The 26,065-nt window shown below is 51.0% G+C and overlaps 1 protein-coding gene across 4 annotated transcripts in view; it reads right to left on the minus strand.

Moving 5' to 3' along the window:
- Positions 1-26,065, minus strand: part of ABHD12 (abhydrolase domain containing 12, lysophospholipase) — a 70,485-nt gene that overhangs the window by 3,382 nt on the left and 41,038 nt on the right. For 3 of the 4 annotated variants that reach the window (XM_027118130.1, XM_027118128.1, XM_027118129.1), the window contains 10 exons: positions 19,055-19,179; positions 12,487-12,592; positions 10,198-10,317; positions 7,636-7,666; positions 7,154-7,199; positions 4,961-5,090; positions 3,770-3,807; positions 3,354-3,433; positions 2,329-2,411; positions 619-697 (listed from right to left, as the gene is read on the minus strand). In XM_027118130.1, coding sequence (XP_026973931.1) covers positions 619-697; positions 2,329-2,411; positions 3,354-3,433; positions 3,770-3,807; positions 4,961-5,090; positions 7,154-7,199; positions 7,636-7,666; positions 10,198-10,317; positions 12,487-12,592; positions 19,055-19,179 — 838 coding nt within the window. Of the gene's footprint in view, positions 1-618; positions 698-2,328; positions 2,412-3,353; positions 3,434-3,769; positions 3,808-4,960; positions 5,091-7,153; positions 7,200-7,635; positions 7,667-9,468; positions 10,073-10,197; positions 10,318-12,486; positions 12,593-19,054; positions 19,180-26,065 lie in introns of those variants that run through there. The other variant, XM_027118131.1, reaches the window with a different exon arrangement.

Consider the following 26,065-nt stretch of genomic DNA (forward strand, 5'->3'; position numbering starts at 1 on the left):
CTGGGTCAAGGCCTGCCAACAAGGTGGCTCAGGACCTATGCCACCTCAGCCCCCTCCTCACGTGCCCGAACCAGCTGGAGGGAAGGACCTGGCCCTCACACACCTGCCTCAGGCCTGGTCTGATGTGGCCTGGGCGTCGCGCCCTCTAGCAGGCCAGCGCCATGGCCAGACAGTGCTCTCTCCCACCCTACCCCCACCTACAAATTTAATCAGGCTTCCTGGCAGCAAAGGCAAAGCAAATACAGCAAAAGCAGACACAGAGGCAACGTGGCACCCTCTGTCGTCAGTCCCATCCCAGAGGCAAGAGAACAGGTGAGAGTTCTGTACCAATTCCAGCCACTGGGGGAGCCTCGTCATCAAGGGTGCTTTCCCTCCAGCCAGTAACTGGCTAGCCCTCCTGACTGAGTCCCCTGTACGGGGGACCCAGGAGATTTTCATTTGCTTATTTTCACGTTTCCTTCTGGGGCGGCATCAGCTGTCCAGCCCTGCCCCGACCCTGCTGCCAACCTCCTCTGCCCTCTCCCTCACAAGGGGCCCTGCCAGCAGCAGGACCCTCCACACCCGCCTGGCCTAGCCTGGACCGAACATGAGTTTGCCCGACGCCCGCTGGACACCCACCTTTCTGCCAAGCTGGAAGGGCACGACAGGGTCGTCCTCGGCGTGCAGGATGAGCAGGGAGCAGGAGATATGCTTCACGCTGCAGGGAGGGAGAAAGGTGCTGGACCGGCCCCCAGGAGGAGCTGGGGTCTCCTGGGCTCCCAGCCCTGCCCACAGCAGGGACCTGACTTAGAGAGCGCTTCACCATGGTGTGGAACGCCTCAAACTGGGCATTTTAATAGAGAACTAGCAGTTGATTTCTTAGATGTTTCCAACAATATCTATTCTAGGTGACAGGTGTCAGTCAAATCTAGAGATCAATTCATTCACCAAATCGGGTCCCTGAATATTTCCTGGAAATTAAAAATTATTTTTTTTGCTAGTAGACTATTCTTAAAAAGTTACAAAACAACATTTACAAACGAAGTAATTTAGGTGGGCCAGGAAACTCACTCAGATGAACTTTACTGGACATCTGTTGGCAAAAGAGCCACCCTCTAATTCATCCTTCGTGTAAATGACATTTAAGGTCACTCCTGAGAGTTTCAAGTAAATGAACATTCTCAACAGGTTCACAGGATCCTGTTCTTCAGCAAACCACCTAACAGAAGGACTGGATGGGCCTGGGGTCTCCTAGGCGCCCCTCATTGAGGTCTCATGGGGAGCTGCTGGACGCAGCAGACACCTGTTGTTGGAGATCCCATGCTGATCTGGGGACTTCACGAGGGCAGCCCCGGGGCAAGGCTGGCACCTGGCAGGACCAGGCCTGGGGGCGCACCGCCCCTCAGAGGCCCAACTCTGGCAGTCTGCAACTGCTGCTAGCGGCTCGCGCTAGTGGCTCGCAAGTTCACCCGCCCACCACGTTCCACTCCCAGGGTGGAGGGCTGCTGGTGTGCGAGTCACGCTTTGACGGGTGACATCTTTTCTGGACTTCCACCCACAAAGCTGCTTCGTAGCTTCTCTGACTCTGGAGGCCCCCCTCACATGCTGTCACCTTACCAAATATTTGGGAACAGACCTGCCCACCAAGCTGGGGCTCCTGACTTCCAGTGGGTGAGGGCCGGCCGGCCCACCAGCACTCACACAGGCTCAGCGGGGGGGCAGCCAAAGGTGGCTTTTCTCATCGTTGTCATTTTTAGAGGGAACCCAGTCTACTCAGAGAACTCTTCTTTGAAAAATGTAGATTTTTAAATGTTAACTGCATATTCAGATAAGGATTTTTCCTTTTTCTTTTTTTTGAAGAAATTAAACCCCATGAAATTAAGATATCACAAAGATAATGTCAGCAGAATCTGAACATTGTTCAAAGAAACAGTCCTTAAATAGAACATGTAACTGCTGGTTTACCTCAGAGAAATACTTTTAATATTAAACTTCGTAACATCTTTCCATAACCAAACACAAAACCAGTGGCTGAGGCAAAGTCATTTTTTGAATAACAGTTACTATTACTGCTTTAATACCTGTTTAGGAGTTCTGGTTTTGACATAATTTTCAAATAAAACAGCTTTATGGACCAAAAATATGTTGTCTTCCTACTCTTTAATCTAATCCTACAGTCTTTCCACATTCCTGGTTCTCCTTCTCTAACTGACATTCCCTTTACAGAGATGTGTTGCTTAGAAAAGATCCCTATGTATTCAGAATCCTATCCTACTTGGTTAACGTGACTCAAGACACTTATTCTGGGGGTTCTTGGGGTTTTTCTAAATTCTCTTCCATGGTACTCACTTTTCATCATTTGCAAACTGAATTCCACTGCTTGTGATGGGATCAAGGAAGAACCAGTCAAACCCAGGGAAGTATCGATAGATCTGGAGGCAACATGTAGACAACAAGCAGAGGATCAATTAAAACACCCCCCGCAGGGCTGAGGGTCCAGACAGAGGTGCCGTGTGCCCGGGGGTCACTCCTGCTTCTGAGCAGGCTGACCTGTGGGCCCCCTGGAGCTGGGGGGGGCGCCCCTGCCCTTCCTGACCCCCGCCCTCAGACTCCCTGCTCAAGAGGCCCCCAGACCAGCTGCAGGGGGGCTGCCCGCAAACAGGGCTCCCACACCTCAGACTAGGAGACCAGGCTTCCCACACACAACAGGCTGCCACCCCCAAGGAATGGGGTCCGTGCGACTCGGGAGAAGAGCAACATCAAAGGAGACCCAACAAAGGACTCTTCTGTCTGCAACGGAGCAGCATGAGGTCGGGTGGGGCCAACATGGCTCCCCTGGACACACGGAAGCAGTGGGAGGAGGAAGAGGAAGCAACAGGGTACAGAGGACCCTCCTCTGGGCCCGGCCTGTAAATGGAGGGTCCAAGGCCTCGAATCCGGCCAGTGATGGCCCAACAGCATGTAATCCCCACCAGGGCTTCCCTGGGGTGCCCACCAGCTCCACTCCTGGGGAGGCAGCCAGGACAGCGCCCTCAGCCTGCACTGAGCCCCATGGGCAAGCAATGCCAGGGGGGCAAACCGTGCCAGGGGGCAAGGCCTCCTATGGGTACAGCCACCCTCAGGCAACCTGGCTGTGACCCCATCCTTCTACCTGGCACGAAGTTATAAACATCCTGAGCGGCTCTGTAGTCAGGCCAGTGACCAGAACTAAATGAGAATTAACTTTTAATAAAGTCTGTATTCATTAGACTATTTAAATAATTTTATGATATTTAAATTTATTTATTATATCTATTTACTTAGTCATTTTTATATTTTATAGCAATTATTTTCATTATAAAAATAAGTCCATTTTTAATAAGATCTGTACTTGCCACTGAGAATGGATGGCTCTTAGCTTCCTCGCGGATGTTAGTAAATGGAGATTCCAATATGAGGGCATCTGGAGGTGTCTCTAGATAAACCAACGGGGAACTGGGAGGTGAGCCAGAAACCCCAGTGAGACACAGCCCTCCACTCCCCATTCACGCACCCTCCACAGGACAGCGGAGCCCGGCCCCTGGTGAGGCCCCGCCAGCCGCTGGCGGATCGGGGGAATGGGGGCGGGCCCTCAAGGGTCTGCTCAGGCCCCCACCTCAGCGCCTTGCTCTCATCTCACTGCACGGCACGTCCACCACCACCCACTTCACGAGAAGCCCCAGGGCCTGGAGCACAGCCGGCTCCCCAACGCTCCACCCACCCATGGGAGCCGGGCCATCCCCACGACATGTGACCCCACACGAGCCCCTACCTCGCTCACAGAGGCGCCGCACCAGGTTTGTGGCCACTCTGGAAAGAAAAAAAAGGTTCAGCTGAATTATGACAAAAATTGTTTCAGATGAGATCCTCCTAATACTCAAAGGTGACCGAGGAAGCCGGGATCTGCGAAGTGACCAGTGGGGTTTTGGGCGGGGGGAGCACAGATGCCCCAGCCGTCAGCCAGCCCCTCCGACAGGGCACCTCCATGTCCCCGAGGCATGCACCTCACCTGGAGCAGCCCCTTCAGGCCACACAGCGGCGCCCCAGTTCACACCCGGTCCGTATGGGTGCCGCCGGGACACGGAGGAGGACAGTAGGGCCCAGGGCCGCCCCGCCAGCAGGGAGAAGGCTGCAGTCTGCCTGTACAGCTCCTGGGGGCGGCAGCACTTGCAGTCTGCCAGGCCTGGGGGCCTCCTGCCTTCCCGGGACCAACCTGGGCGGGTCCCATGCAGACACCCAGGGCAGGATGGCCTGCTCTCCTGTCCAGGGTTCAGTCCCCCTGCGAGGGCAGGGCAGGAGGCCCTGACCCGGGCACTGCCCAGCCTGCGGCCCCAACCCGCCTGCAGCCCCAACCCGCCTGCAGCCACCGCGTCCAAAGGAAAGGCAGCAGAAAAACAGCAGGTGCTGGTCTTGGGCTCCTTTAGAAACACTGGCCCCTACGCCCGTGGAAGCGATGCAGGCGGCTCACGTGGAACATCGAAGTGCTTCCTGTCTTGGCAGATGGAGGAAGGGAACCACCACTGCTGCCTCCCCAAGTTCTCCGGTGACGACGCCAAGCGTGGGCTAAGGGGCCCACTGTTTGCAAAGAGCATCAAGGCCCCGGCTCCTGGGCTTGCTGGGCAGCACATATGTCCTCAGCCAGGCCAAGGGAAGCCCGAGTGCCCTGTCCCACTCTGCTCGGACCCACCTCCTCAGGGCACAGTCCCACTGAGGCGCGTCTGCATCCTCCCTGCGGAGGAGACGGCACCTCCACGACTGCTGTTGTGCCTCCCGTCACTTCCTGGGTTGAGGAGCTGAAGTATCTCAAGCCCCTCGTGGTCTCTGTGGTGCTTCATCCCCTGCCCCCATCACAGCACTAATGGTGCTACAGGGTCCAGAGGACACCGGGGCCCCTAGGAGAGCCTGGGCTGGACAGTCGCCCGTGAAGACCTGCTCCTGCAAAGGCCACGCGGGGAATTCTTACCCGGTGCCGAGGGAATGGCCCCAAATATACACAGGGTTGTCTCCACTTCGCGCTTTGATCCAGTCAAAAACATGGAGTGCGTCGTACGTCATGCCCCGCTCCGACGGCGTTCCCACTGAGTCACCCCAACCTGGGGAAGCAGCAGCAAGAGGAGGACGTCACACGCAGCCCAGGGGACCTCGAGGGGCAAGCCCGCCCCCTCCCGCTTCTCAGCAGGAGGCCCAGAACGTCTGGGGCCTCAAGGTCTCGGCCAAGCCAGCTCTTCTTCTCCCACCTCCTCAGCTGTCACAACCTCTGAACCCAAACGGCCATCCACCCGCCCTCATCTGAGTCTCGATGAGCAGATGGGGTGGTCAGACACGCAGACCCCTGCCGGCCCCAACATCTGGGGCTTGGCACCAGGATGAGGCACTGACAGGCTCAGCCAGTGAGAGTCCAGTCCACCCTGGGGCCCCTGAGCCCAGCCCTGACTCCATGGCCCAGCTGTGGCCCAGCTGTGGACAGGCGTGGAGAGGCCCCCAGACAGGCAGATTCCAGGCTCAGGGCAACTCTGACCCAGAAAGGAAGGGGCTTTTAGCATCCTGTTTGCTTAACAGAGGAAAGCCAACTGTCTCGGCCCCTAAACCTTGACCTCCCAAGGGACCTTCCCTCCAGATTCTCAGAAAAGTCAAGTTGTGACTGTCATTTCCAGCAGCTCAGCAGTGAGTCATCATCAAATGATCTGAAAGCACCACAAGGCTCAGAAAGAGCAAGTCCTGCTACACAAGCAAAACCCAGAGGCAGGGGCACCACAGGCCACCTCCCCGGGGCATCCCAGACCCAGATTAGGGAAGGAGCCAATGTCAGGGACAAGACCAGTGTGAGGGCTTGGGGCACTGGTGGGGGCAGGGACAAAGAGACAGGGAGAGACACAGAGAGACAGAGACAGGGACAAACTCTCGCACGGCTTAGAAAGGCAGAGACTCAATGGGAAATGAAAAGAGGAAGTGATAGATGGGATCTTATTTCTGTTGCAAGAACCAGGAGGCGAACAAGGAAGAGGCCACCCCTCTCACTACCCTGAGGTTCCAGCAGCAGGAGCAGGAGGAAAGGATGGGCCTCATTTCAGAGTTTCTCCAACCCAACACTCTCCTCCTGATGGAACACTCTTCCACAAAAGAACCATCCCTCACCCTATGGTCGGCAGAATAATGGCCCCCAAAGATGTTCATGTCCAACCCCGAAACCTGTGCCTCTGGTACCTTACACGGCAAGGGGAATGAAGGGTGCAGAAGGAAAGAGGCTGCGAATCAGGAGACCCTGGGATGGGAGATTATCCTGATCAGCGTGAGCCCCAAGTAATCACAGGGTCTTTATGATCAGAAGAGAGACAGAAGTCAGAGCCAGAGTGATGCAGACTCAGGCCACAGGCAAGGAGTGAGGGTGGCCTGGAGAAGCTGGAAGAGGCCAGGAACCTGACTCTCCTCTGGAGCTTCCAGCCGTGCCCACACCTTGACTTATCCCAGTGGCTAAAGATTTTGAACTCCTGACCTCCAGAACGTCAAGATAATAAGTCTGTGTTGTTTGAGACATTTACATTTGTGGTAACCTGTTGCAGCAGCAAGAGGAAACTCTTCCAAAGTTCACATCCAGGTGATATCAACCGGCTCCTGAGTCTGCGGATGTGGACCCCACCCCCTTACCCCCAATCAGGGTGAGCTGGACAAGAGGCCTTTAGCCCTTTGACCTCTCCCGCCAAGGACTGTCCAAGGCACACACTTGCCACACAGCTGCTCCCTGACAACACAAAGCATTTTCCTCACGCATCAAACTGTGGGAGGCTAGAAAGAAGAAATACTGAGGGGCGAGAAGATGAGTCTCTCTCTTCCCTGTCTCCATAACATCAACAAAACCAGCTGTGCTGAGCATGAAACGTGTCCAGCTATGGGGAAAGTCTGAGTCCAATAAAGAGAAGACAGTACTTTCTACTTATAAAATGTGGCTGACAGAGGGTGTGTGCTGGGGTTCCAGGCACCCTACAGGGGCGGATGCACGCAGGACACACCTCCGAAGACCCTGACCCTCCACCACCTCCACGTGCTCACAATTGCCACAGGTCACGGCAGAGCTGCCAGCCGCACAGGAGCCTCTCAGAGCAACACCTGCATATCCCACACCGACCTGGAGGAAGCGGGGCAAGTACGGAGCCCTCACCTCTGTAGTCAAAGGTAACCACGTGGTAGCCAAGGGAACTCAGCACCTGGAAGTGAAAAACAAACACCTGGGCAACATGGCTCTGACTAAACCCACTAAACCCAAGCAATTCCAAGTGACTTTATGTAATTTGCCAATTTCTGGCATATGATCTACAAAGTCCATTCATCCCGATCTTGGAAACTATCCCCAGAGGCAGCAAAATGGGAAGCATTCCATGGGGAGACGTCCATAACAGGCAGTGTTAAAAAGTCAACAATGAGTATTAACTCAAAATTATTAGGGGGACCCCCTTCTGTTCACGCGTCCTGGAAAGAACAGCCAGAAGCAGGAGGCAAGCAACGCTCCATCTGTCACAGACCGTGTGGGTCACACCCCATGGGCACTGCTCCATCCAGCTGTCCACTGTGTGGCCCCTTTTGTCTGTCATAAGCTAAGAGCACCGCTCTGTCCATCATAAACTGTGTGCCGTCCTCACCTACCTTGTAAAGCTCCACCCGGTGGTCGCCTCCTCTAGATCATCAGGGAAAGGAAACAAGCATGGCTGTTAGTGCATCTTCTCAGAAAGGGGGCCCAGGATCAACACAGTAGCATCTGGGCCCTTAGTGCCTGGTCCCCAAATCTACACGGGAGGGTGATGGACAGGTCACCTCCTCCTCAGGGCACCTACATGGCTCCCAGCTTGCCTCCACAGTATGGTGCCAAACGAGGGACAGTCTGAGCATTTGGGGGATATTTCTTAACTATTACCTCACCTTTGGTTTGAGTAGGCCATACAAGCCTTCAGTGCAAACCCCAGAAGGCACAAAGGGCCCCTCAGCTCCCCAGTGTCCAGGACCACCCATGAACACCACGGGGACAGGCCACAGGCACCTCCTGCCCCAGCCTTTTCACCTACAGAGCCACAGCCAACTCTCAGAACTATCCTCCTCGGCCATTCACGCCCTCCCCTTGTGGTCACTTTGGTTCTTTCCCACCTGCTGCTAACTGAGGTTCTGCTGCTGCGGCCACCCCCTAACGTCCTTCCACACACGTGTGTCCGAGGGGGGATGCTGGGTCGAAGGTGCCATCGTGACCTGACAGCCACTGTGAGCCTCCTCGCCCCTCACCAGCAGGCTGCAGCTTCAGTGGCTCGGCCACAGGCGCCACTGCTGACACCACCTCACGCCCGCACCTCTCTCCAAGGACTGTCCACCTCCTTCTCCCTTTCTGCCCAGATGCTGGCTGGCTGTTACTGTGCACAGACACCCAAGCGGGGATAGAGCTGCCTCGGGAGAGGGAAACACATCAGCAGGCGGGCTCACCCTCACCAGACTTCTCAGCTCTCTCCCTTCTTTATGAGGAGCATTTGGCCAATTTCCGGGGTGTGTGTTCACGGAGCGAGCGTCCTCAGGGGAGGCGAGAACACAACGAAGGAGAAAGCCAATATAACCCAGAAACAAACATTCAAAGGACTTCGCTTCAAGACCAAAAAGAAATACTGCAGCGTCTTCAGTTATCTTTGCAACCATTTGTCGTGGCTCTTTTCTAAACGTTCCCAATACCCTACCTTGAGCAAGAAGGGGGATTTAGAGCGTGATGGGGCTGGGGGCATCCTGGGGGTCCGAGTCTCAGGGAACCACGGCTGCTGCTGTCCTGCCCGGCCGGGTGGCCGCCAAGATCTGCAGCCTGAGTAGTCCTTGGGGATGGGGGGTGGGGGGTGGCAGCAAACCTTCAAAGTCACAAGATTCCTTCCATCCTGAAGTTACAGATAGACTTTGTCTTCTTTACCATGTGATTGGCACTGCTCACAAAGAACTCCAAACTTCCCTCATTTATAGAAAGAGGCTACAGGAGCTGTTTGTATTCACTTGCTCTTTGAAAAGCGGAAGAGAAACCCGCTGTAGCTTGTCCCAGACGAAGGGAAAGCAGACTGCCAAGTGCGTGCTGAGTCAGTAGCTCAGCGCTCCGCTCTCCCGGCTCAGAGTGTCCTTGTGGGGCCCACTTCCTGGACATCCTGCTACATCCTCTGTGTAGCCCCTCTGCCCAGACGCCCGCTGTGGCCTGCTTTGTCCTCCTCGCCGGTTCTGCCTGTGAAATGACTGACCCCAGCCCGGCCCCGCGGTGCCCGGCCTCCTGCTGCTTCTTGCTGGCTCTCTCTCACGAGACCCAAGGAACAGGGACCCTCCCAGGGGTTTCAGGCAATGCTTGTTCAGAAAACGCCCCTCTTCCTCTCACCCCACCAGCTCTCCTGCAGACTCTTCTCAACAAGGCTGACCATGTGGGCTGGAAGGAGCCCTCTTTGAACAACGGCTCCAGTCCCCGCTTGTCTGAAAGACATCCATTAAACCTACTCTCGAACAGCACCTGGGCGAGGGCTTTATCTGCACAGACGCAGATGCTTCCTTGATGGCCCAGTGGGATGCGCTGGCACTGCCGGCTCAGGGCTGCGAGTACCCTGGCCTGAGAGCGTGGCATGGCAGCCCCCGAGGACAAGCTTGTCCCTGCATGCTCAGCTGGGTCTCTTCATGGGACTCCCCCACCTTCAACGTCACCCCCCCCCCCCCCCCCGGAAGCATGCCTCCCCCTCCAGCAGGGCACATCTGCCAGCGAGAAAGTGTCCTCAGACCAGACAGCAGATGCTGGGTGAGCAGGGGCGACTTCCTGGGCACACAGTGGCTCTGCAGGGTCTCAACAAACCTCGGCTGAGGGACCACGCCTCCTGCCCACTGAGAAGCCTTGTTCCCTAACCCAGAAAGAAGGACAACCCTCCGGCTGAGGCTCTGGGCCGCTCTGACAGACGCAGCAACCTCCATCCCACCCCAGGCACGAGCTTCAGACCAGGGATTTCTGGACACAGCTGCCCACATCTGCTCAGCTGGTGGCTTCCAAGCAAGCAGGCCCGGTCCACCTTGCACACAGCCCTGCTCTGCTCTGGGCCTGTGGGAACACGACTTCATGCAAGCTTCTCCCAAACCCCAGACAAACCCTGCCTCTTCCTGTGTTCTCAGGACGCCCATGTCCCAGGTGCACCCACGCTCTCACTGCGATGGGCCCCACCTCACCTGGTGCCTGCGTTCCCGTGCAGGTACAGGATGATTGGGTGGCTAGAAGCCAAGGCATCCTCATACCACATCTGGTCCTTCCCTTGGGCATTCTTCCACCAGACAGCGGGGACAGTGTGCCTGGAAGCAGAAGCAGAGGGGAGCGGCAGGTGACGCGCCTGCAGACGGGATGCCCACGGCTCAAGTCACAACTGAGCGGACAGCAGGAGGCCGGGTGGGCTGACTCCAAGCTGTGAGGGCAGCTTCTGGCAGCTGAGGCAGGTCGTTTCCTGACTCGCGGATGGGCCCTCTCTGGACCCCAGAAGCTTGCCCCGGCAGCAGTTACCAGGGATGGGGTGACAGCCGCTCCTCCTGTATAAAGGGGAAGCTATGTGAGCTCAGACCCCTTCCAGCTGGGTTCCAGCACAGAACGGGCACTGAATGGACACTGAGCAACGCCACGTCCCCTCAAACTCATCCATGTCTTTAAGTACGTGACTTAACTCACGATGCAAGACATATCATGCTGTTATATGTACTAATTCAGCAACACGGGTCTACGGGCTGGACTGGAAGCCCGGCCATCCTTAATGCACCATTTCTAACACAGAGCCTGTCCACAAGCCATCTTGGCACAGACGCACCTCTGCAGGAGACGTCACAGGCCCATGTGAGCAGTCCTTCCATGCCCGGCCAGGCAGGTGGACACTTGTCTATGTGGCCAAACCCTCCTTTAGAGAGGTGCTCTGGTTCATCTTAACTCAGGACACATCAAAGTCACTGTTCATCACTGGGGAGGGTCTGATTTAACACCTTTTTTCTGTAAAACTTATTCAAATTTATTCTTGGGAAGTTTTAAAAACATTACATGGCCGATTTCTTCTTTTCTAAGTGTTAGCATCTCATCTCTAACGTAGTCTCTCTGACCCATTTCAGAGGATTGCATTTTGGGTGGTTCTGACCGCTGCAATTATCACTCTCCCACAATTACAAACCTATGAGAGGGAAAGGTACATTTGGAAGGTGCTGGGAGCTGATATGCCTCCAGTAGCCAGCCTACCCAAACTCGGAGCTCCTGACAAAGGCCCAGGCAAGCTCTCCATCCCTGGGCTCCTCCCCCTGCCTGGCAGAGGGGAGCTGCCCTCCCACCACCACCCGCCTCCAGCTCCTCTGCAGCAGGACATGGCGAGGTGCCAGTGAGGGCAGGTGGTGAATGGAGCTGCTGCCACCCAAAGGCCCGCACTGTGATCAAGACAGCGCAGGGTGCAGACCTGGGCGGGCAGTGGTGCCCACCAGCACACAGCGGCTGTCGCTTCCCAGAGACTCATGTGGTCATCACCAACACAACCTTCACAGGTAACTGTCCACAAATACCTGTCCTGTAACACGGCTGTTCTGCTCGAGGAAGAAGCCTGGCTGAGCCCACATCTTCAAAGCACAGACCCTCTTAACCATCGGGAGAGCCGCCAATTCCCCCAAACACCTCTGAGCAAAACATGTCAGGCTTCTGACTGAAAATGAAAAGGCACAGCGGCCTGCATGCACACACTGGTCGTAAATGCTCCGTTAAAACAAGCCAGAAATGACCAAAGACAGCCCCAGCCTCAGCCACTACGAACCAGAACCTCCCTCTCACTCTCTGGTCTTTACGCAGGAGCCCCTGCCCTCCGCACAGCACAGGGAAGCGATTCAGAGCACTTCACTCAGAAGCTTCTCACGTCCACAGCAGTTCTACTGAGACAAAGGCAGCAATTCAGAGCTGTTTCTGAGAGAAAGAGAAGACGCCACAGGAAAGCCGGTCCGCTCTGGTTCTGTTGTTTGTGAACACCAACTAGTCCACAGAAAAAGCATTAAATCATATTCCAAAGAAATGCCAAGAAGTCACAGAACTTAGGCCCAACCTAAATTTATGGCTAAAAAAGTAAACGCTAAGAAAAGAGCAAACGCCACCACTATCAAGAGCTGAGAGTGCTGTGTGTGAAAGAAATGCAGCTGTTTTCAACAACTGGGTGGGCCCTTCTCTGCAAGACAGGTGTGGCTCAAGCCTGCGCTCACGATTCTGTGATATATTCTGTTTCTGGCTTTCTTCTCTCCTGGAAACGAGGCTTTCTGCAAAAACCAATCTGGTTTGAAAACCTCAGAACAGAGCTGGTGCTGCCATCCCGTGCCCCATTATTCAAGGAATTTAGCTGAGATCTTTCCTTTGGAAACAGCAGGCAAAAGATAAAAATGGACAAGCAAGAGTTTCAGAGACCGCTCCGCTATCAAGAGGCGGTGCCCGGCCCTGCAGCCCTGAGGCTGCTCACTCACCAGACTCCAAGGGTCACGTCTTCCTCTGGCTGGAGATAGTAATTACAGGTGTGATTCAAACCTTGATCCTGTGGTTTTTTCAAATCAATGAAATAGGGAACGCGCACTGTGGGGGACAAAGAGATGGAAACCAGGATTAGTGAGGGTGGACGGACACACGTACACAGCAGAGGTGAAGCTCTCAAAAAGTGCCAAGTACTTTCCCAACGCCATACTGCCTGGGGCACAGGGCCCTCCAGCCTCAGGCGGGGCTGGAGGTAGGTGTATCTACAGATCCTTCAGCAAGGACGAGGTCCAAGGAGAGACCCACTGAAGGCTGTTCAAGGTGTGAGAAGATGCAAGGAGGGAAGGAAAGATCCTTGGGAGACGGGAGGGTCGGCCTGGCCATGAGAGAGGCTGGAGACAAGGAGGCTACGACTGAAGGCTGGAGCCAGGGTGCTGGGGGAGGGACTGTGGGAAAGGCGACAGATGGATGTGTGCTCTGGACCTGGGGCCACGGGCTTGATGACCACCTGAATGTGGGTGCGGGCCAGGTAAGTGGGATTCTGAGGTTCCTAGTGCTGTCATTTAACAGAGAGTGAGGCCGAAGATGAGGAGTGGGTGCCAGAGGTGGAGGAATACACAGAACCCACAAGCCACACAGAGTCGAGGGAAGGCATGGGAACATGACAGCAGCTACTCATTCAGCCCTGAATTTAACAGGTGACCTGTCGACAGGGCAACGGCTGATAAACTGCAGTGCACCCAACGATGGGAAGCCCTGGGCCTTCAGACAGAGGCAGCCGATATCGACAGACCTGGAGGAACCTCTGTGAATTACAGGCAGGTGAGAAGAGCAGGGGAGGAGGGTAAGATCACTGTGCTGCGGCTACGAAATCCCATGTCGCCACTGTACAAGCAAGCAACACCAATGCCAATACCAACACCAACACAGTGTGGCTTGGAAAGAAAGACAGAGAGACACACCAGGCTGTGAACATGGGTTTAAAGTGTGTGGGGGGTGGAGGCGAGTGTGCAATTTTCCCCTTGTATACCAGTGCACTTTTATTGCTTGAGATGAACACAATTTTTGAAGTTATATTTAGTTGAAAAATGAAAAACAAAAAACCAAACCCTGAGATGGGATTTACTCACATTATAAAATGGCAATTCCCAGAGTGGGTGGGGACAAAGTACAGTGTAGCCCTGACTTCCAGCCAGTCTTCAACAAGGAAGTCATGCAACTCTGGTTTTCTTTGGTGAAGAGAGTAGTTTCATTGTGTAACTCACACGGCCTCTCGGCACCAGAGCCCTGCATGCCCACTTCACGCCCCAGGGCCTTTGCACCTGCTGCGCCCCCAATACTCTGCGCCCACATACCTACATTCCAGCTCTTACTTCGTCAAATGTCCCCACAGCTCAGTAAATGTTCACTGAAGAAATGAAACAGTCAACTCACGAGGACATAGAGATATGCACATGCTCCTTCCCCCCCAGGAATTCCCTGAGCATTTTAAACCACGGGGAAGACAAATCCTCCCACCAGGGCTGCTTTTGAACCTCCAGCTTCTTAATCCATCTCTTTTCCAAGCAGCAGGCTACATTTTAAAAACTTTAATTATTTTCTCTCAAAAGAAAACCGGCACTCAAAGGAGGTGGCATCCTATTTACTGGTGCACCTTCCCGGTACTCTGACCACCGTCCCTGAAACAGGCTGGTACGACTGTGACCACAGCACTTGCTCAACCATGGGTCACATGTGATGATGCTGGGATTTGCACCCAGGCAGCCCGACTCCATAGCCCACACTCTTGACTAATCGGATAGGAAGTGAGGAAGGTAAACTGGCTCTGATCCTGGTGGGCCCTGAATGTTCTCGAATTGGGTCCCCCCAAAAGATATATTGAAGTCCTAACCCCCAGCACATCAGAAGGTGACCTCATTTGGAAACAGGGTCTTTACAGAGATAATCAAGCTTAAGTAAGGTCATTTGGTGGACCTGATCTAATACGACTGGTGTCCTTATCAAAAGGGAATTTGGATACAGACAGACAGAAGGAAGCCAACATGAAGTCACAGGAGAAGGCAGCCATGTGATGGAGGCAGGGGCAGCAGCTGTGCAGCTACAAGCCAAGGAACACCAGCCACCACCAGAGGCTGGGAAGAGGCAAGGAAGAGGGAGCCCAGGCCTGCCCACACAGGGATTTCGAAGCTCCAGAGCTGGGAGAGAATACATTTCTGTAGTTTTAAGCCACACCGTCTGTGGTGTCTGTTATGCTGTGGAGTCAGAGTTCACTCTGACAACATTCTCAGGGAGGGCTCCTGACCAGCAGGCCTAGAAAGGTCTCCCCTGGACGCGTCTCTTCCAGATGGAAGTGCCCACTCCTGCCATCCCTGGTGACGGCTCCGTGCTGGGGAAGCCAAGGCTGCAGCGTCAGGTGGCAGTTCATCATCTGACCACTGAGGGGAAACGACTTTGTCAGTAAAACTCTGAATATGTCCAACAAGTGCTGATTCAATCAACTCTGCTCCTGAGGCCAGAGTGCCCGTGCTAAAGGGAAGGTGGGCACCATCGAGGGCTGAGGGCACTGCTGTCAGGCCTCACGGGCTCTCTCCCAGAAAAGGCAGCCATGCAGCTTACACGCTGCCCCAGAGTTCCGAGAAGGCCCCTGCCAGTGAAAAGCATCTTCCGAAGATTAGCAGTTAATCTTAAAAGCTTCCAAGCCCGAGAAATCTAGAACCAAGAAACTCAATTCTGCTCTAGGACAGCTTGGCTCCCACCAAGTCCATCCTCCGGTTCACTTTCATTTCTGTTTTAGAAACCGTGGAAAAGGATGCAGTTAATGCACCAAGTGCAGCAGGTGCTGCCTGTGTGCCTCCCCTCCAGCTAGCAAGAGGTGCCTGGTCAGTCCCGGGGGGCTGAGACAGCCCCAGAGGAACCACCTGGCCACTACTGGTAAAAGCAAGCAGAACTTCTGCAAGACAAAGGAACGGAGTCAAGGGGTGCAGGGCCCCAGGCTGGCCTGAGGAGGGTCCAGGATCTGCCTGGACCAGAACACAGCTCACTCCTGCTGGCCTTCGTGTGGCCACAGCCCTTGGCCCGTGACTCTGGGATGCAGGCTGGAGCCCACCCTCCTGGCCCCTGCTTCCACCGCAGGGCTGAAGCAAGGAGAGAGCACCCAGCCCGCCAGCAGTCCCCTGAGGTGGCAGGGGCAGGAGTCGGGAGCTCCTCATCGCTATCAATTACAAGCTCCGCCTCACACAGAAGTTGAGTGCACAGCCCAGGGACCCAGCACACAGGCCCATGCAGCTGTCAGGACCAGGCCTCTGGTTTCTCCTGCTTCCCCAGCTGTGTATCATCCACCCTCTGACCTCGTTGTCATTTATCAGCAACCACAAACATCATCGGGAGCGATTTAGAAAGGACCCTCAAGAGATGGTGCTCGGTAAGCAGTGAGTAAACACATGAATGAACAGAAAACTGAGTCTGCCATCCTTTCCTCAGCCAATCTAGAAGATACTGGTGGGGTGAGAGGCCAGAACTCCTGGGCTGCAGAGAACACGTCTGACTGCCTGAGAACTTTGAACATCGGGGCTATGCCCCATCCCAGGCACTGAGTAAAGACCACCCTGATATACGGGAAGAGGTGGGGCACCAACAAGGGAAGGGCCGGGAAGGCCCTCTGGGTTTTCTCAAACGCCAGTTCCCCGAAGGGCTCTGGGCTTCCACAAGAAGAAAGGGATAAGGAAATAAAGCTATCAGGGATCACAGGGACTGCTAAGGGGAAGGAAAAAGAGGAGGCTGAAGGACTGCCATCTCGTGGAAGCTGTAGTGGACAGGCTGGCCTTCTGCTTGAACAACAAATGAGCAATTCATATATTAACCCTAATCTCCAAAAAAGGCCCAAGGCAGTGTGCAGACAAGAGCAGTTTTATACCAGCCTCTGAACTGAAACATTCCTTCCCACCAGGAGATGGTTCTAAATCCCAGGGCAAAGACTGTGACAAGGCGCTGCTATCAACACAACATCGCCGGGCTGGGGGCGGGGGTACCGACTTTTGAATGTGAGTATCGAAAAGCACATATATTTATGCTTACACGTACAGACACACACAAAAAGACCAGCAGGAAATCATAGATGCTATCCTTCATCTAATGCTTATTTATCTGAGTTAAACATTTAGTTTCAGATAGAGTTGCTATGAACTTAAGACTATCTTAATCATGTTTTGGGGCCCAAAAGATTGTTACACTTCCTGCAATATCCAAATGGAAATCCACAGCTCACAATTCACATCTTGAGGAGACAAGAAGGAAGGTGCCCCCCGAACATGTAGGTCCTCCAGAAGCGTGAGATGAAACTGCCAAGTCACACCGCAAGACAGCCTGGAGATCCCCGTCTCCTCCACGGGGAGGGGCACACACAACCATCCCACTTCCACACAGCAGGCATACGGAAACAAGGAGTTGGGGACGGGTGTCTCTCTGGGGGGTGCAGGGCGGCCCCACGGCCCAGCCTGGCCCTCCTCTTCTGTGCCATGGAGCCCAACCCAGAGAACCCAGGAACACCCTGCCATCGCATTAGGAAATCAACAGTGCAAAATCTGTGGGCTGTGTCTAAAGCTCCCCAATGATTGACCTAAAGAAAATCAACTCTATTCAAATATTTGCTGGGACCCCGCGGTGTGGCAGCCCAGAGGGCAGCAGGCCACCTGCTGCCAAGACACCTGCCCAAGGGGCCTGGAGGTGTCCGGAGGCCTGCCTTGTGGGAAAGCTGTGCAGGGCTGACTCTAAGGTCTGCTATTGGGAAATCTGCAGCCTGCGGCTTCGTGTTTGCGTGTAACTCAAACTCTCTTCTGTGCTAGACTGACTGTGGACATTTAAGGGACATTACAGTCAGAAAAAAACAAAACTTTCTTGATTTTAATAGGTTGTGAGTTCCTTCTAAGTTTGTGCTTCTCACAAGCGGTGAAAACTCAGGGATGATAAATTCCTGGAAGTTTAGCCACGTTTAAGTTAGAAAAATCATATGCTTCTTAGTGTACCTACATGTGTTTTACACTTACTTTATGACACCCAAATACAAAACGCATTTTAGGTTTATGAAGTATTAAATATCCACCTCACTATTTCTGTTCCTCCTCCTCCTGCGCCTCTTTAGAGCAGACATTCCCTTTCAGCAGCGACATCCACTTTTCTGTGATCAAGTCTACTGCAGACTTAACACCCCAAACTCATGTGCCCCAATGCACACGGGCCTCTGCAGAGTCTGCAGCACTGGTGTTACTCCAGACGAGGGGCCACCCACCCCCTGCCTTGCAACACCTCCTGTCTGTCCTCTCCTCCCACCTCCTCTTCACCAGCTCCCCTGCTGCCTCCATAGCACCAGCCCAGCTTCCCAAGCCTCCAGCTCCGACACACACAAGTTCAAACCCACTCCTTGCAAACCAGCACAGCCAAGAGCGTGCAGAGCCTGCCTCACCTGCCCTGAGTGCTCCCCACACCTGACTGCAAGGCCATCTCTCATGAGGCACTTGCTGTGTGCCAAGCACCACGTTCTATCCGCCGACCTCGAAGGCCCGCAGGCGCAGTCCCTTCCCGCCTGGCCTCATCTTGAAGGTGTAAAAGGATGCTCCATAAAAGGATTATTCCTGGCAATCGTATACCTTCCACTTCATAAACCTGATACTTCTACCCTTTTTCCTCCCACTTGCCCAAAAGTAAACATATAGCATGAAAAAAAAAAAACTTTGGAACACACCAGGTCCAAGTTAACTGAAGGAGACTATAACACCTCGAAAGCCAGCATATAATTCCACAGAAACCAAAGTATGTCAGGTTTTTTGTTTTGTTTTTTATTTTAACATCTTTATTGGGGTATAATTGCTTTACAATGGTGTGTTAGTTTCTGCTTTATAACAAAGTGAATCAGTTATACATATACACATGTTCCCACATCTCTTCCCTCTTGCATCTCCCACCCTCCCTATCCCACCCCTCCAGGCGGTCACAAAGCACCAAGCTGATTTCCCTGTGCTATGCGGCTGCTTCCCACTAGCTATCTACCTTACTTACGTTTGGTAGTGTATATATGTCCATGCCTCTCTCTCGCTTTGTCACAGCTCACCCTTCCCCCTCCCCATATCCTCAAGTTGTCAGGGTTTTCTAAGGGGGAAAAAAAAAGATTTTTTTTTTTTTAATTTAAAGAAAAAAGGCCTAATTATTTTTAAGGCACTATTTTCAGTGGTCACCTTTTCCAAGGACAGTTAACCTCCTAGACTGCACAAAGGACAGAGCATCCCCAACATGACAGCTTCAGAAGACTCTCCATGTTATCAACATTTCTACCCACCTCAGCTGAAGAAAGACCCCCCCACCATGCAGTAGTCACCTGTGCACACAAATGCCAACCCTGAAGAGCAATGCCCTTGTTACAAACATCTTTTAACTGGGAGGGGGCAAAGGGAATCTTCTGGACAATAAAAAGGCTCTATTTCCTGATCTCAGTAGTGAATATATAAATACATAAATCACCATGAAAATGAACTCCTACTAAAATGAAAGGAAACATGGACACACAGCACTTACCGAAATTCAAGAAAATCAGTTTGGCCTGTATCCCAGGACACAGTTTGATGAGAAATGGAATGGCCACGTACAACCCCACGACACAGAGGAGTATCTTCCTCAGTCGGAAGCACAGGCCCTTTCGCCTGAAAGAGAAAAGCAGTGAGCAGGTCAAAGGCAGGAGTGAGTCTGCTGTGGTTTACTAACAGCATCACTGACCACGATCCACACCTACTGTTTCCAACAAGAGTATCACCAATGATAAGAGGAGCCTCCCACCTGCTTTTGCCTTTTAATTTGCGCTTAGAACTCTACCAGAAGGGTAAAATTTGTTTCCCCGAAAGCCAAAGAAACAGTCCTGCTGATTTCCTTTGTATGCCCTGGAATCAGAACCCAGCACAGCCATCAGATCCTCAGAAAGTGCCCAACTTCATGTCAGACAGTAGCTGCAACTTCACCTCAGGAGAGTGGCTGCCTCTGAGCCTCTGACTGCCCTCCTGCAAGCAAGCGTGGGCTACCCATCAGAGGAAGCACGTATGCGACAGAACCTGCCACACCAGGTCCCGGGAGGCAGCTGGCCGGAAGGCTCTGGCCATCACTGCATGTTCTCATATTTCTGCCCGCATACCCTCCAGAGGCCCCTTTTCCAGGCACCTCGGGCCAAGTCATCACCCCAGGTCTCAAGACTCTTCTAATCCACAACCAGCTCCAAGACTTCCTCATCCTGTTCCTGATCCCCTGTTAAAAAATGTCCCTAGCCCAGAGAGTCTCAAACTTCTTGGACTAAGGGCCTCTCTACAACTGAAAAATTGAGGGCCCAAAAGAGCTTCTGTTCATATGATTTGTGTGTATTACTCTTTGTTTTATGAGAAATTAAAGAAAAATTTTAAATATCTATTAAGTCATCTAATAACAATAAACAACAATAAATATAATTAACATGTTATAAAAAATGATTATATTTTCCAAAACGAAAAATTTTAGTGAGGAGATTTTTACAAATTTCTTTAAGTCAGACAGCTTAACAGAAGACAGATGGGTTCTCGTATCTGCTTCTGCATTCAATCTGCTGCAATCCCACACGTCACGCAGCATCTGGAAAGCTCCCGAAACCCCATGAGAGAATGAAAGTGAAAATGGCAAACAGCATCTCAGTGTTACCATGAAATCTCTCTGACCTCACGGACATGCTGAAGGGTTCTGGGGACCCCATGAGCCCCAAGCACACATGGAAACTGCTGCTTATCTGAGCATATCAAGTCTCAACCTCAATGGGTTTAGTTACTTATTTCTGGACTATTTCGAAAAAAAGTAAGGTGGTTTAAAAAAATATACCTTGAACTGCTGACACATGCAACAATACAACAGAAGGATCTAAATGCATTAGGCTAGGGGCTTCCTTGGTGGCACAGTGGTTTAGAATCCTCCTGCCAATGCAGGAGACACGGGTTCGAGCACTGGTCGGGGAAGATCTCACGTGCCACAGAGCAATTAAGCCCATGCACCACAACTACTGAGCCTGCGCTCTAGAGCCCATGTGCCACAACTACTGAAGCCCGCGCACCTAGCCTGTGCTCCGCAACAAGAGAAGCCACCGCAATGAGAAGCCCACGCGCCGCAACTAGAGAAAGCCCGCGTACAGCAATGAAGAGCAAATGCAGCCAAAAATAAATAAATAAATTTATAAAAATAAATAAAATTTTTTAAAAAAAGCATTAGGCTAAGTTAAATAAGACAGACACAAAAGACTACATGCTGTATAATCCCATTTGTCTGAAATTCCAGAAAAAGCAAAACTACAGAGACAGAAATGCAGAACAGTGACCTCAGAAGCTGGGAGTAGAGGAAAGAGATTGCAAGGGGCACGAGGCAACTTTTGCAGTGATAGAAATGTTCTTTATCTGGACTGTGGTTGTGGACACATGAATGTATATGTTGGTAAATTTTATCGCATGTAAATAATACTTCAACAAAGCTGATGTAAATAATACCTCAATAAAGCTGATGACAAATATGCATATCTGACGATGTAATCCTTTCACTCATTCACCTGGCTCAGCCACCAGTCGTTACTGAGCACTGGGCACTCCTGGGGCAGTGGACAATAAGGGCAGCAGAGGATGCTATCTGCGTCTCTGCTGTGCTCTCAGCTCAGCGGGGCGGACAAAGGGCTGTGAGAGAGGCATCTGGTGCAGGGTGACCTGACCTAGTCTGGGCTTCCAGGGAAAGGGCCACTGGTGGAAACATTAAGTCAGGAATACAGGAGTTACCTAGATGATGCAGGAGAAGTTTAAAAGGGCATCTTAAATTCCATGTACAGTCTACCCATTCACTGAGGAAAGGCATACGATGTAGTGGTTAAGGTGCCGGCTCTGAAGTCAAATGATCTGGTCCAGCATCCAATCTACCACTTACTAGCTGTCATATTCCTCTTGAACAAAAAATATATATATAAATAGAAATGAAAAAAATGTATCTACCTGTAGCAATAAGGATCTTCTACATTAAAATCATTTTCTTCCGGATTGAGTTATTATAATTATTATCATACACATTAATCAAAATGACAAATATGTTATATTTTCGGTAAATTATTATTAAGCATGAAAAGTGAACTTTTTTTTTTTTTTTTTTTTTAGCGGTACGCGGGCCTCTCACTGCTGTGGCCTCTCCCGTTGCGGAGCACAGGCTCTGGACACGCAGGCTCAGCAGCCCAGCCGCTCCACGGCACGCGGGATCCTCCCGGACCGGGGCACGAACCCGCGTCCCCTGCATTAGCAGGCAGACCCTCAACCACTGCGCCACCAGGGAAGACCCGAAAAGTAAACTTTTATTGAAAATACATCTTTAAATGAGATGGATTCCACTACTTTCCCAAATGCATCATGTCTCTCTCTATATATTACTTATTGATAGAAAAAAGTGGGGGGGTTAGCATTAATTCTATTTCTGTTTTTGGTTTTTAAACATATAAGTATTGAGAACTTGTTCACATCAGTAAAAGGGAGTGGAAGTTTACTAGTATCACCACTTCTTCAGGGTTACATGCTCAAAATCACACAGTAAAAAAACTCAAATAAGCCCTTTTTCATTTTTGTTGACAGCTAAGAATTTGACACCACCTGACTTGTAAAATTTTGATGCAGTCATTAGACATTCACTTTCTCAGCTTTTACCAAGAACTGAGCCCTCTTGCCTTGACCTTGACCTGCCTTTAGCAAGAATCCTGCTAAGCCATCCCCCACCTTGATATCTGATCAAGTCCCTCATCCCCCCACCTTTGATGTCTAAACCCTTGACCTGCCTTTAGCAAGAGTCCCTCCACCCTTGATATCTCCTCAGTAATTTTTCATCCCCTGATCCCCTAACTCTACTTTCTGTCTGGAAATCCCAAGCCGTCTCCTCAGAAGGCATCCCAGAGAGGGCTGTACGCGTGCCTGACCTTTCTACCGGCTCCTTCTGTCCACCCTGCCAGGCCTTTTCCTTCCCACCCCAGCCCCACCTCCCTACAGCCACTAGAGCTTTAGGCCCCTGCCTACATGGGGGGCTGTTAAGGGACTCAGGGACTCCACACAGCCTCTACCTGAGGATGAAAAGGAAAAATGACATATTGGAAATAGGTCAGGTGTTTTACCCACGCAGCTGGGCTGTGGAAACACCCAGACTGCTGCTTGGTATTCTCAAAAAGTCCCTCACCTGAAATTCAGTCCATTGCCTCCACAGGATTACATATCATGGGAAATGAAAATCTTAAAAGTCAAATATAGTAAAAAAGCATTAGTCCTCATCTTGAGCAGGTACCTTAAATTGTTCCATTTCCCCAAAACTAAATTCAGATAAAAAGATAAATAAAGCAGGGCAAAGACGAGAACCAACTCTTACGTTACATAAGCTGCTGAGTTTTGTGTGACTGTGATTATGCTGACTGGTGGCTCAGCTGTCAGGACGAGTGCAGTAAGATCTCTCTTTGTATCTGACTGTTTACATATGTATGGACATATGTTTGTGTATGTATGTACATATGTAAGCTACAGCTGACCCTTGAACAGCGAAGGGGTTAGGGGTGCCAACCCTCCACGCAATTGAAAATCTGAGTATAACTTAAAGTTGGCCCTCCATTTTTGCAGTTCTGCTTCTGTGGATTCAACCAACCATGGATCATGTGGTACTGTGGTACGTCTTTGGTGAAAAAAAATCTGTTTATGAGTGGACCTGCCTGCATAGTTCAAACTCGTGTTGTTCAAGGGTCCACTGTATTTGTGATGTTTTCCTAGCCCTGGATGGTATTACCAAATTAATTTATAAAACCCCCTTAAGGAGCTCTGTTCCAATTGGCTTAAAGAGAAATAAGTGACAAGTTAAATATTCCTAAAACTCCCAGAAGTATAAGAACCCAAATATTTTTCAAGCTCATGTATAAATAAAACCAGTTTAGTGGTGTCAGTTTAATAAAAGCAGTTGTCCTCTTGAAACAGGAGGGAAGGGGGCAGGGCACAACCTTTAAAAGAGTGACACAGCCAAAGAACAAGACAAAAACTGGTTAGAACCAACTAGATCCAAGATGGTGGAAGATTCGACTTCCAGTAGACCTCGAGCCTCATTATATGCTAATTGTAATGCATTCGCTAAATGACGTACCCACCAGTGCCATGACAGTTCTGAGGCCAACCAAAAAAGGCCAAAAGCGAGCGGTGGCCCAATTCCTAGAAATCCCTGCCCCTTCCCCTGAAATAGCTGGAATAATCCTGCTCATTAGCCTATGAAATTTACCCAGCCCATAAAAACTAACCACACCATATTTTGGGGACTCTCACCTTCTGAGATGGTCCACACTCTGTGGAGTGTGTTTCTCTCTAAATAAATCCACTTCTACCTATCACTGTGTCTCTCAGTCGACAAGACATAAAGAACCTGAGCTTCATGAGTCCTGAGACCAGCTGTGTGACCTCAATTAAAAGACAGTGGGTTTTGACCAGGTTCAACTCCCGGCATGTGGGTTCAAGTCCCACCTGAAGTGCATGGTTTCACTCTGAGTTATCAGCGTTAAGTATAATATGAGCACACATTATTTGACTAATAAACCCAGGTAGAATAACAACCTAATATAATCTACTAGATTATTAAGATTATAAAAATTACAAACTCAACCTAAGAATAAAAGTACAAGTAGATATGCAGTAAAATTGCTTGAAATCCATTATTTCATGTATATCAAGTGCAGCAATAAAACAAAACCCACATATTTAACTAAGGTTTTTATTCTGTGATTTTTTTTGAAACTTGTCTAACACACGTGTTATAAAAATAATAAACAGGGAAATAACTTGATGATGGCTAGCTTACAGCATTCATGAAACAATCCCAGTATAACTGTTAAGAATCAGTGTATCGGACTTCCCTGGTGGCGAAGTGGTTAAGAATCTGCCTGCCAGTGCAGGGGACATGGGTTCAATCCCTGGTCCAGGAAGATCCCACATGCCGCGGACCAACTAAGCCTGTGGGCCACAACTACTAAGCCTGTGCTCTAGAGCCCGCAAGCAACAACTACTGAAGCCCGCGCGCCTAGAGCCCGTGCTCCACAGCAAGAGAAGCCATCGCAATGAGAAGCTCATGCACCACAACGAAGAGTAGTCCCCACTCGCTGCAACCAGAGAAAGCCCACGAGCAAAAACGAAGACCCAACGTGGCAATCAATCAATCAGTCAATAAATAAATAAATATAAAAGAACCAGTGTATCAGGCTGACGTGATATAAAAGTTTTATGAATGGATTTTTCAACAATAGCTGAAACCAAGCAGGACTCTGTGGGACCCTCCTGGGCACAAAAGCCCTTCTGCAACCCCTGTTTCTAGGAGATAGGCTTCACTCAGCCTCCTTGACCTTCCCTGATTTCCAAAAGGCAGATTCAAACAGTTGCTAATTGGGGAAGGGAGGCAATGAGAAACAAGGGAGGGGCAGTCAAGAACAACAGTGCACACTTGGGGCAGGGTCCTGGTTCCTCCTCAAGGGATATACAAAACAATATCTTTGAGTGTCTTCTGCAGGAACTAAGGTCCCCATCCAGGCGGAGGATGGTAATTTCAGGCTGAGCACAAGATTCCCGTAGCACCATCGTAATACCTCACCACCAACCAATCAGAAGAAAGTTACACACCCTGCAGCCCTCACCCCAAATTTTGCCTATAAAAACTTTTCCACCAAAGCCATCAGGGGTCTTTGAGCATGAGCCACCGGTTCTCCTTGCTTGGCCCTGCAATAAACCTTTCTCTGCTCCAAACTCTGATGTGCTGGTTTGTTTGGCCTCATTGTGCATTGGGCACACTAACTTCGGTAACAAACATTTATCTTTTTCCCCCTACCTGATCCCTCCAGAATTCAGAGACTCTGACTATTCTTATTTTCATGGCAATGTGGTTACTTGCATAACTTCAGCAAGAATCCGTCTTCCTTGTGCAGAACACAATTGGAAACACTGATTATATAACCAAGGCTTTGACTGGAATGGCATATTTTAAAATGGTTCATAGAATTGTATACGACCAGACAGCTTTAAGGAACTAAGGCTGACTTTATGGAACCAATGTTTACAAACACCTCTTAGAAAAATAGGCCTGGTACCTAATTTACATAGCTCCCAGCCTTACTTACAGGTCACTTCCTGGCAGGCCCCAAAACTGTAGGATATTTTAAGGACTTCAGGAAGATAGGAATTCATCCAAATCTGTAGGTACTGCAGTTCTTGACTTGGCTTCCTAGCTTCGAAAGACTTTTAAAAGTCTGAGATTCTTATAAAATGTTCCAGCAAAGCAAACTTTTAAGAGGCCTGTGTGGTCAACTGGCATGCTTGCTGCACTTATGTAAATGATTAGGCCAAATCTTTTTTTTTTTAATAAAGAAAAATAATCTTACTTTGAGTATCTCTGATCAAAGAAGGACACGACTGTGGAGAGAAATTTTATGTTTCAACAGAAAACTGTAACACACCCTTGTGGGTTATTCAGATTTCTAGTCCTGTTCATTATCTCTGAGGT

Source organism: Aethalodelphis obliquidens, unplaced genomic scaffold, assembly GCF_003676395.1.
Source record: "Aethalodelphis obliquidens isolate GAN/ISIS:26980383/991018 unplaced genomic scaffold, ASM367639v1 scaffold18, whole genome shotgun sequence".
NCBI classification, from domain to species: domain Eukaryota; kingdom Metazoa; phylum Chordata; class Mammalia; order Artiodactyla; family Delphinidae; genus Aethalodelphis; species Aethalodelphis obliquidens.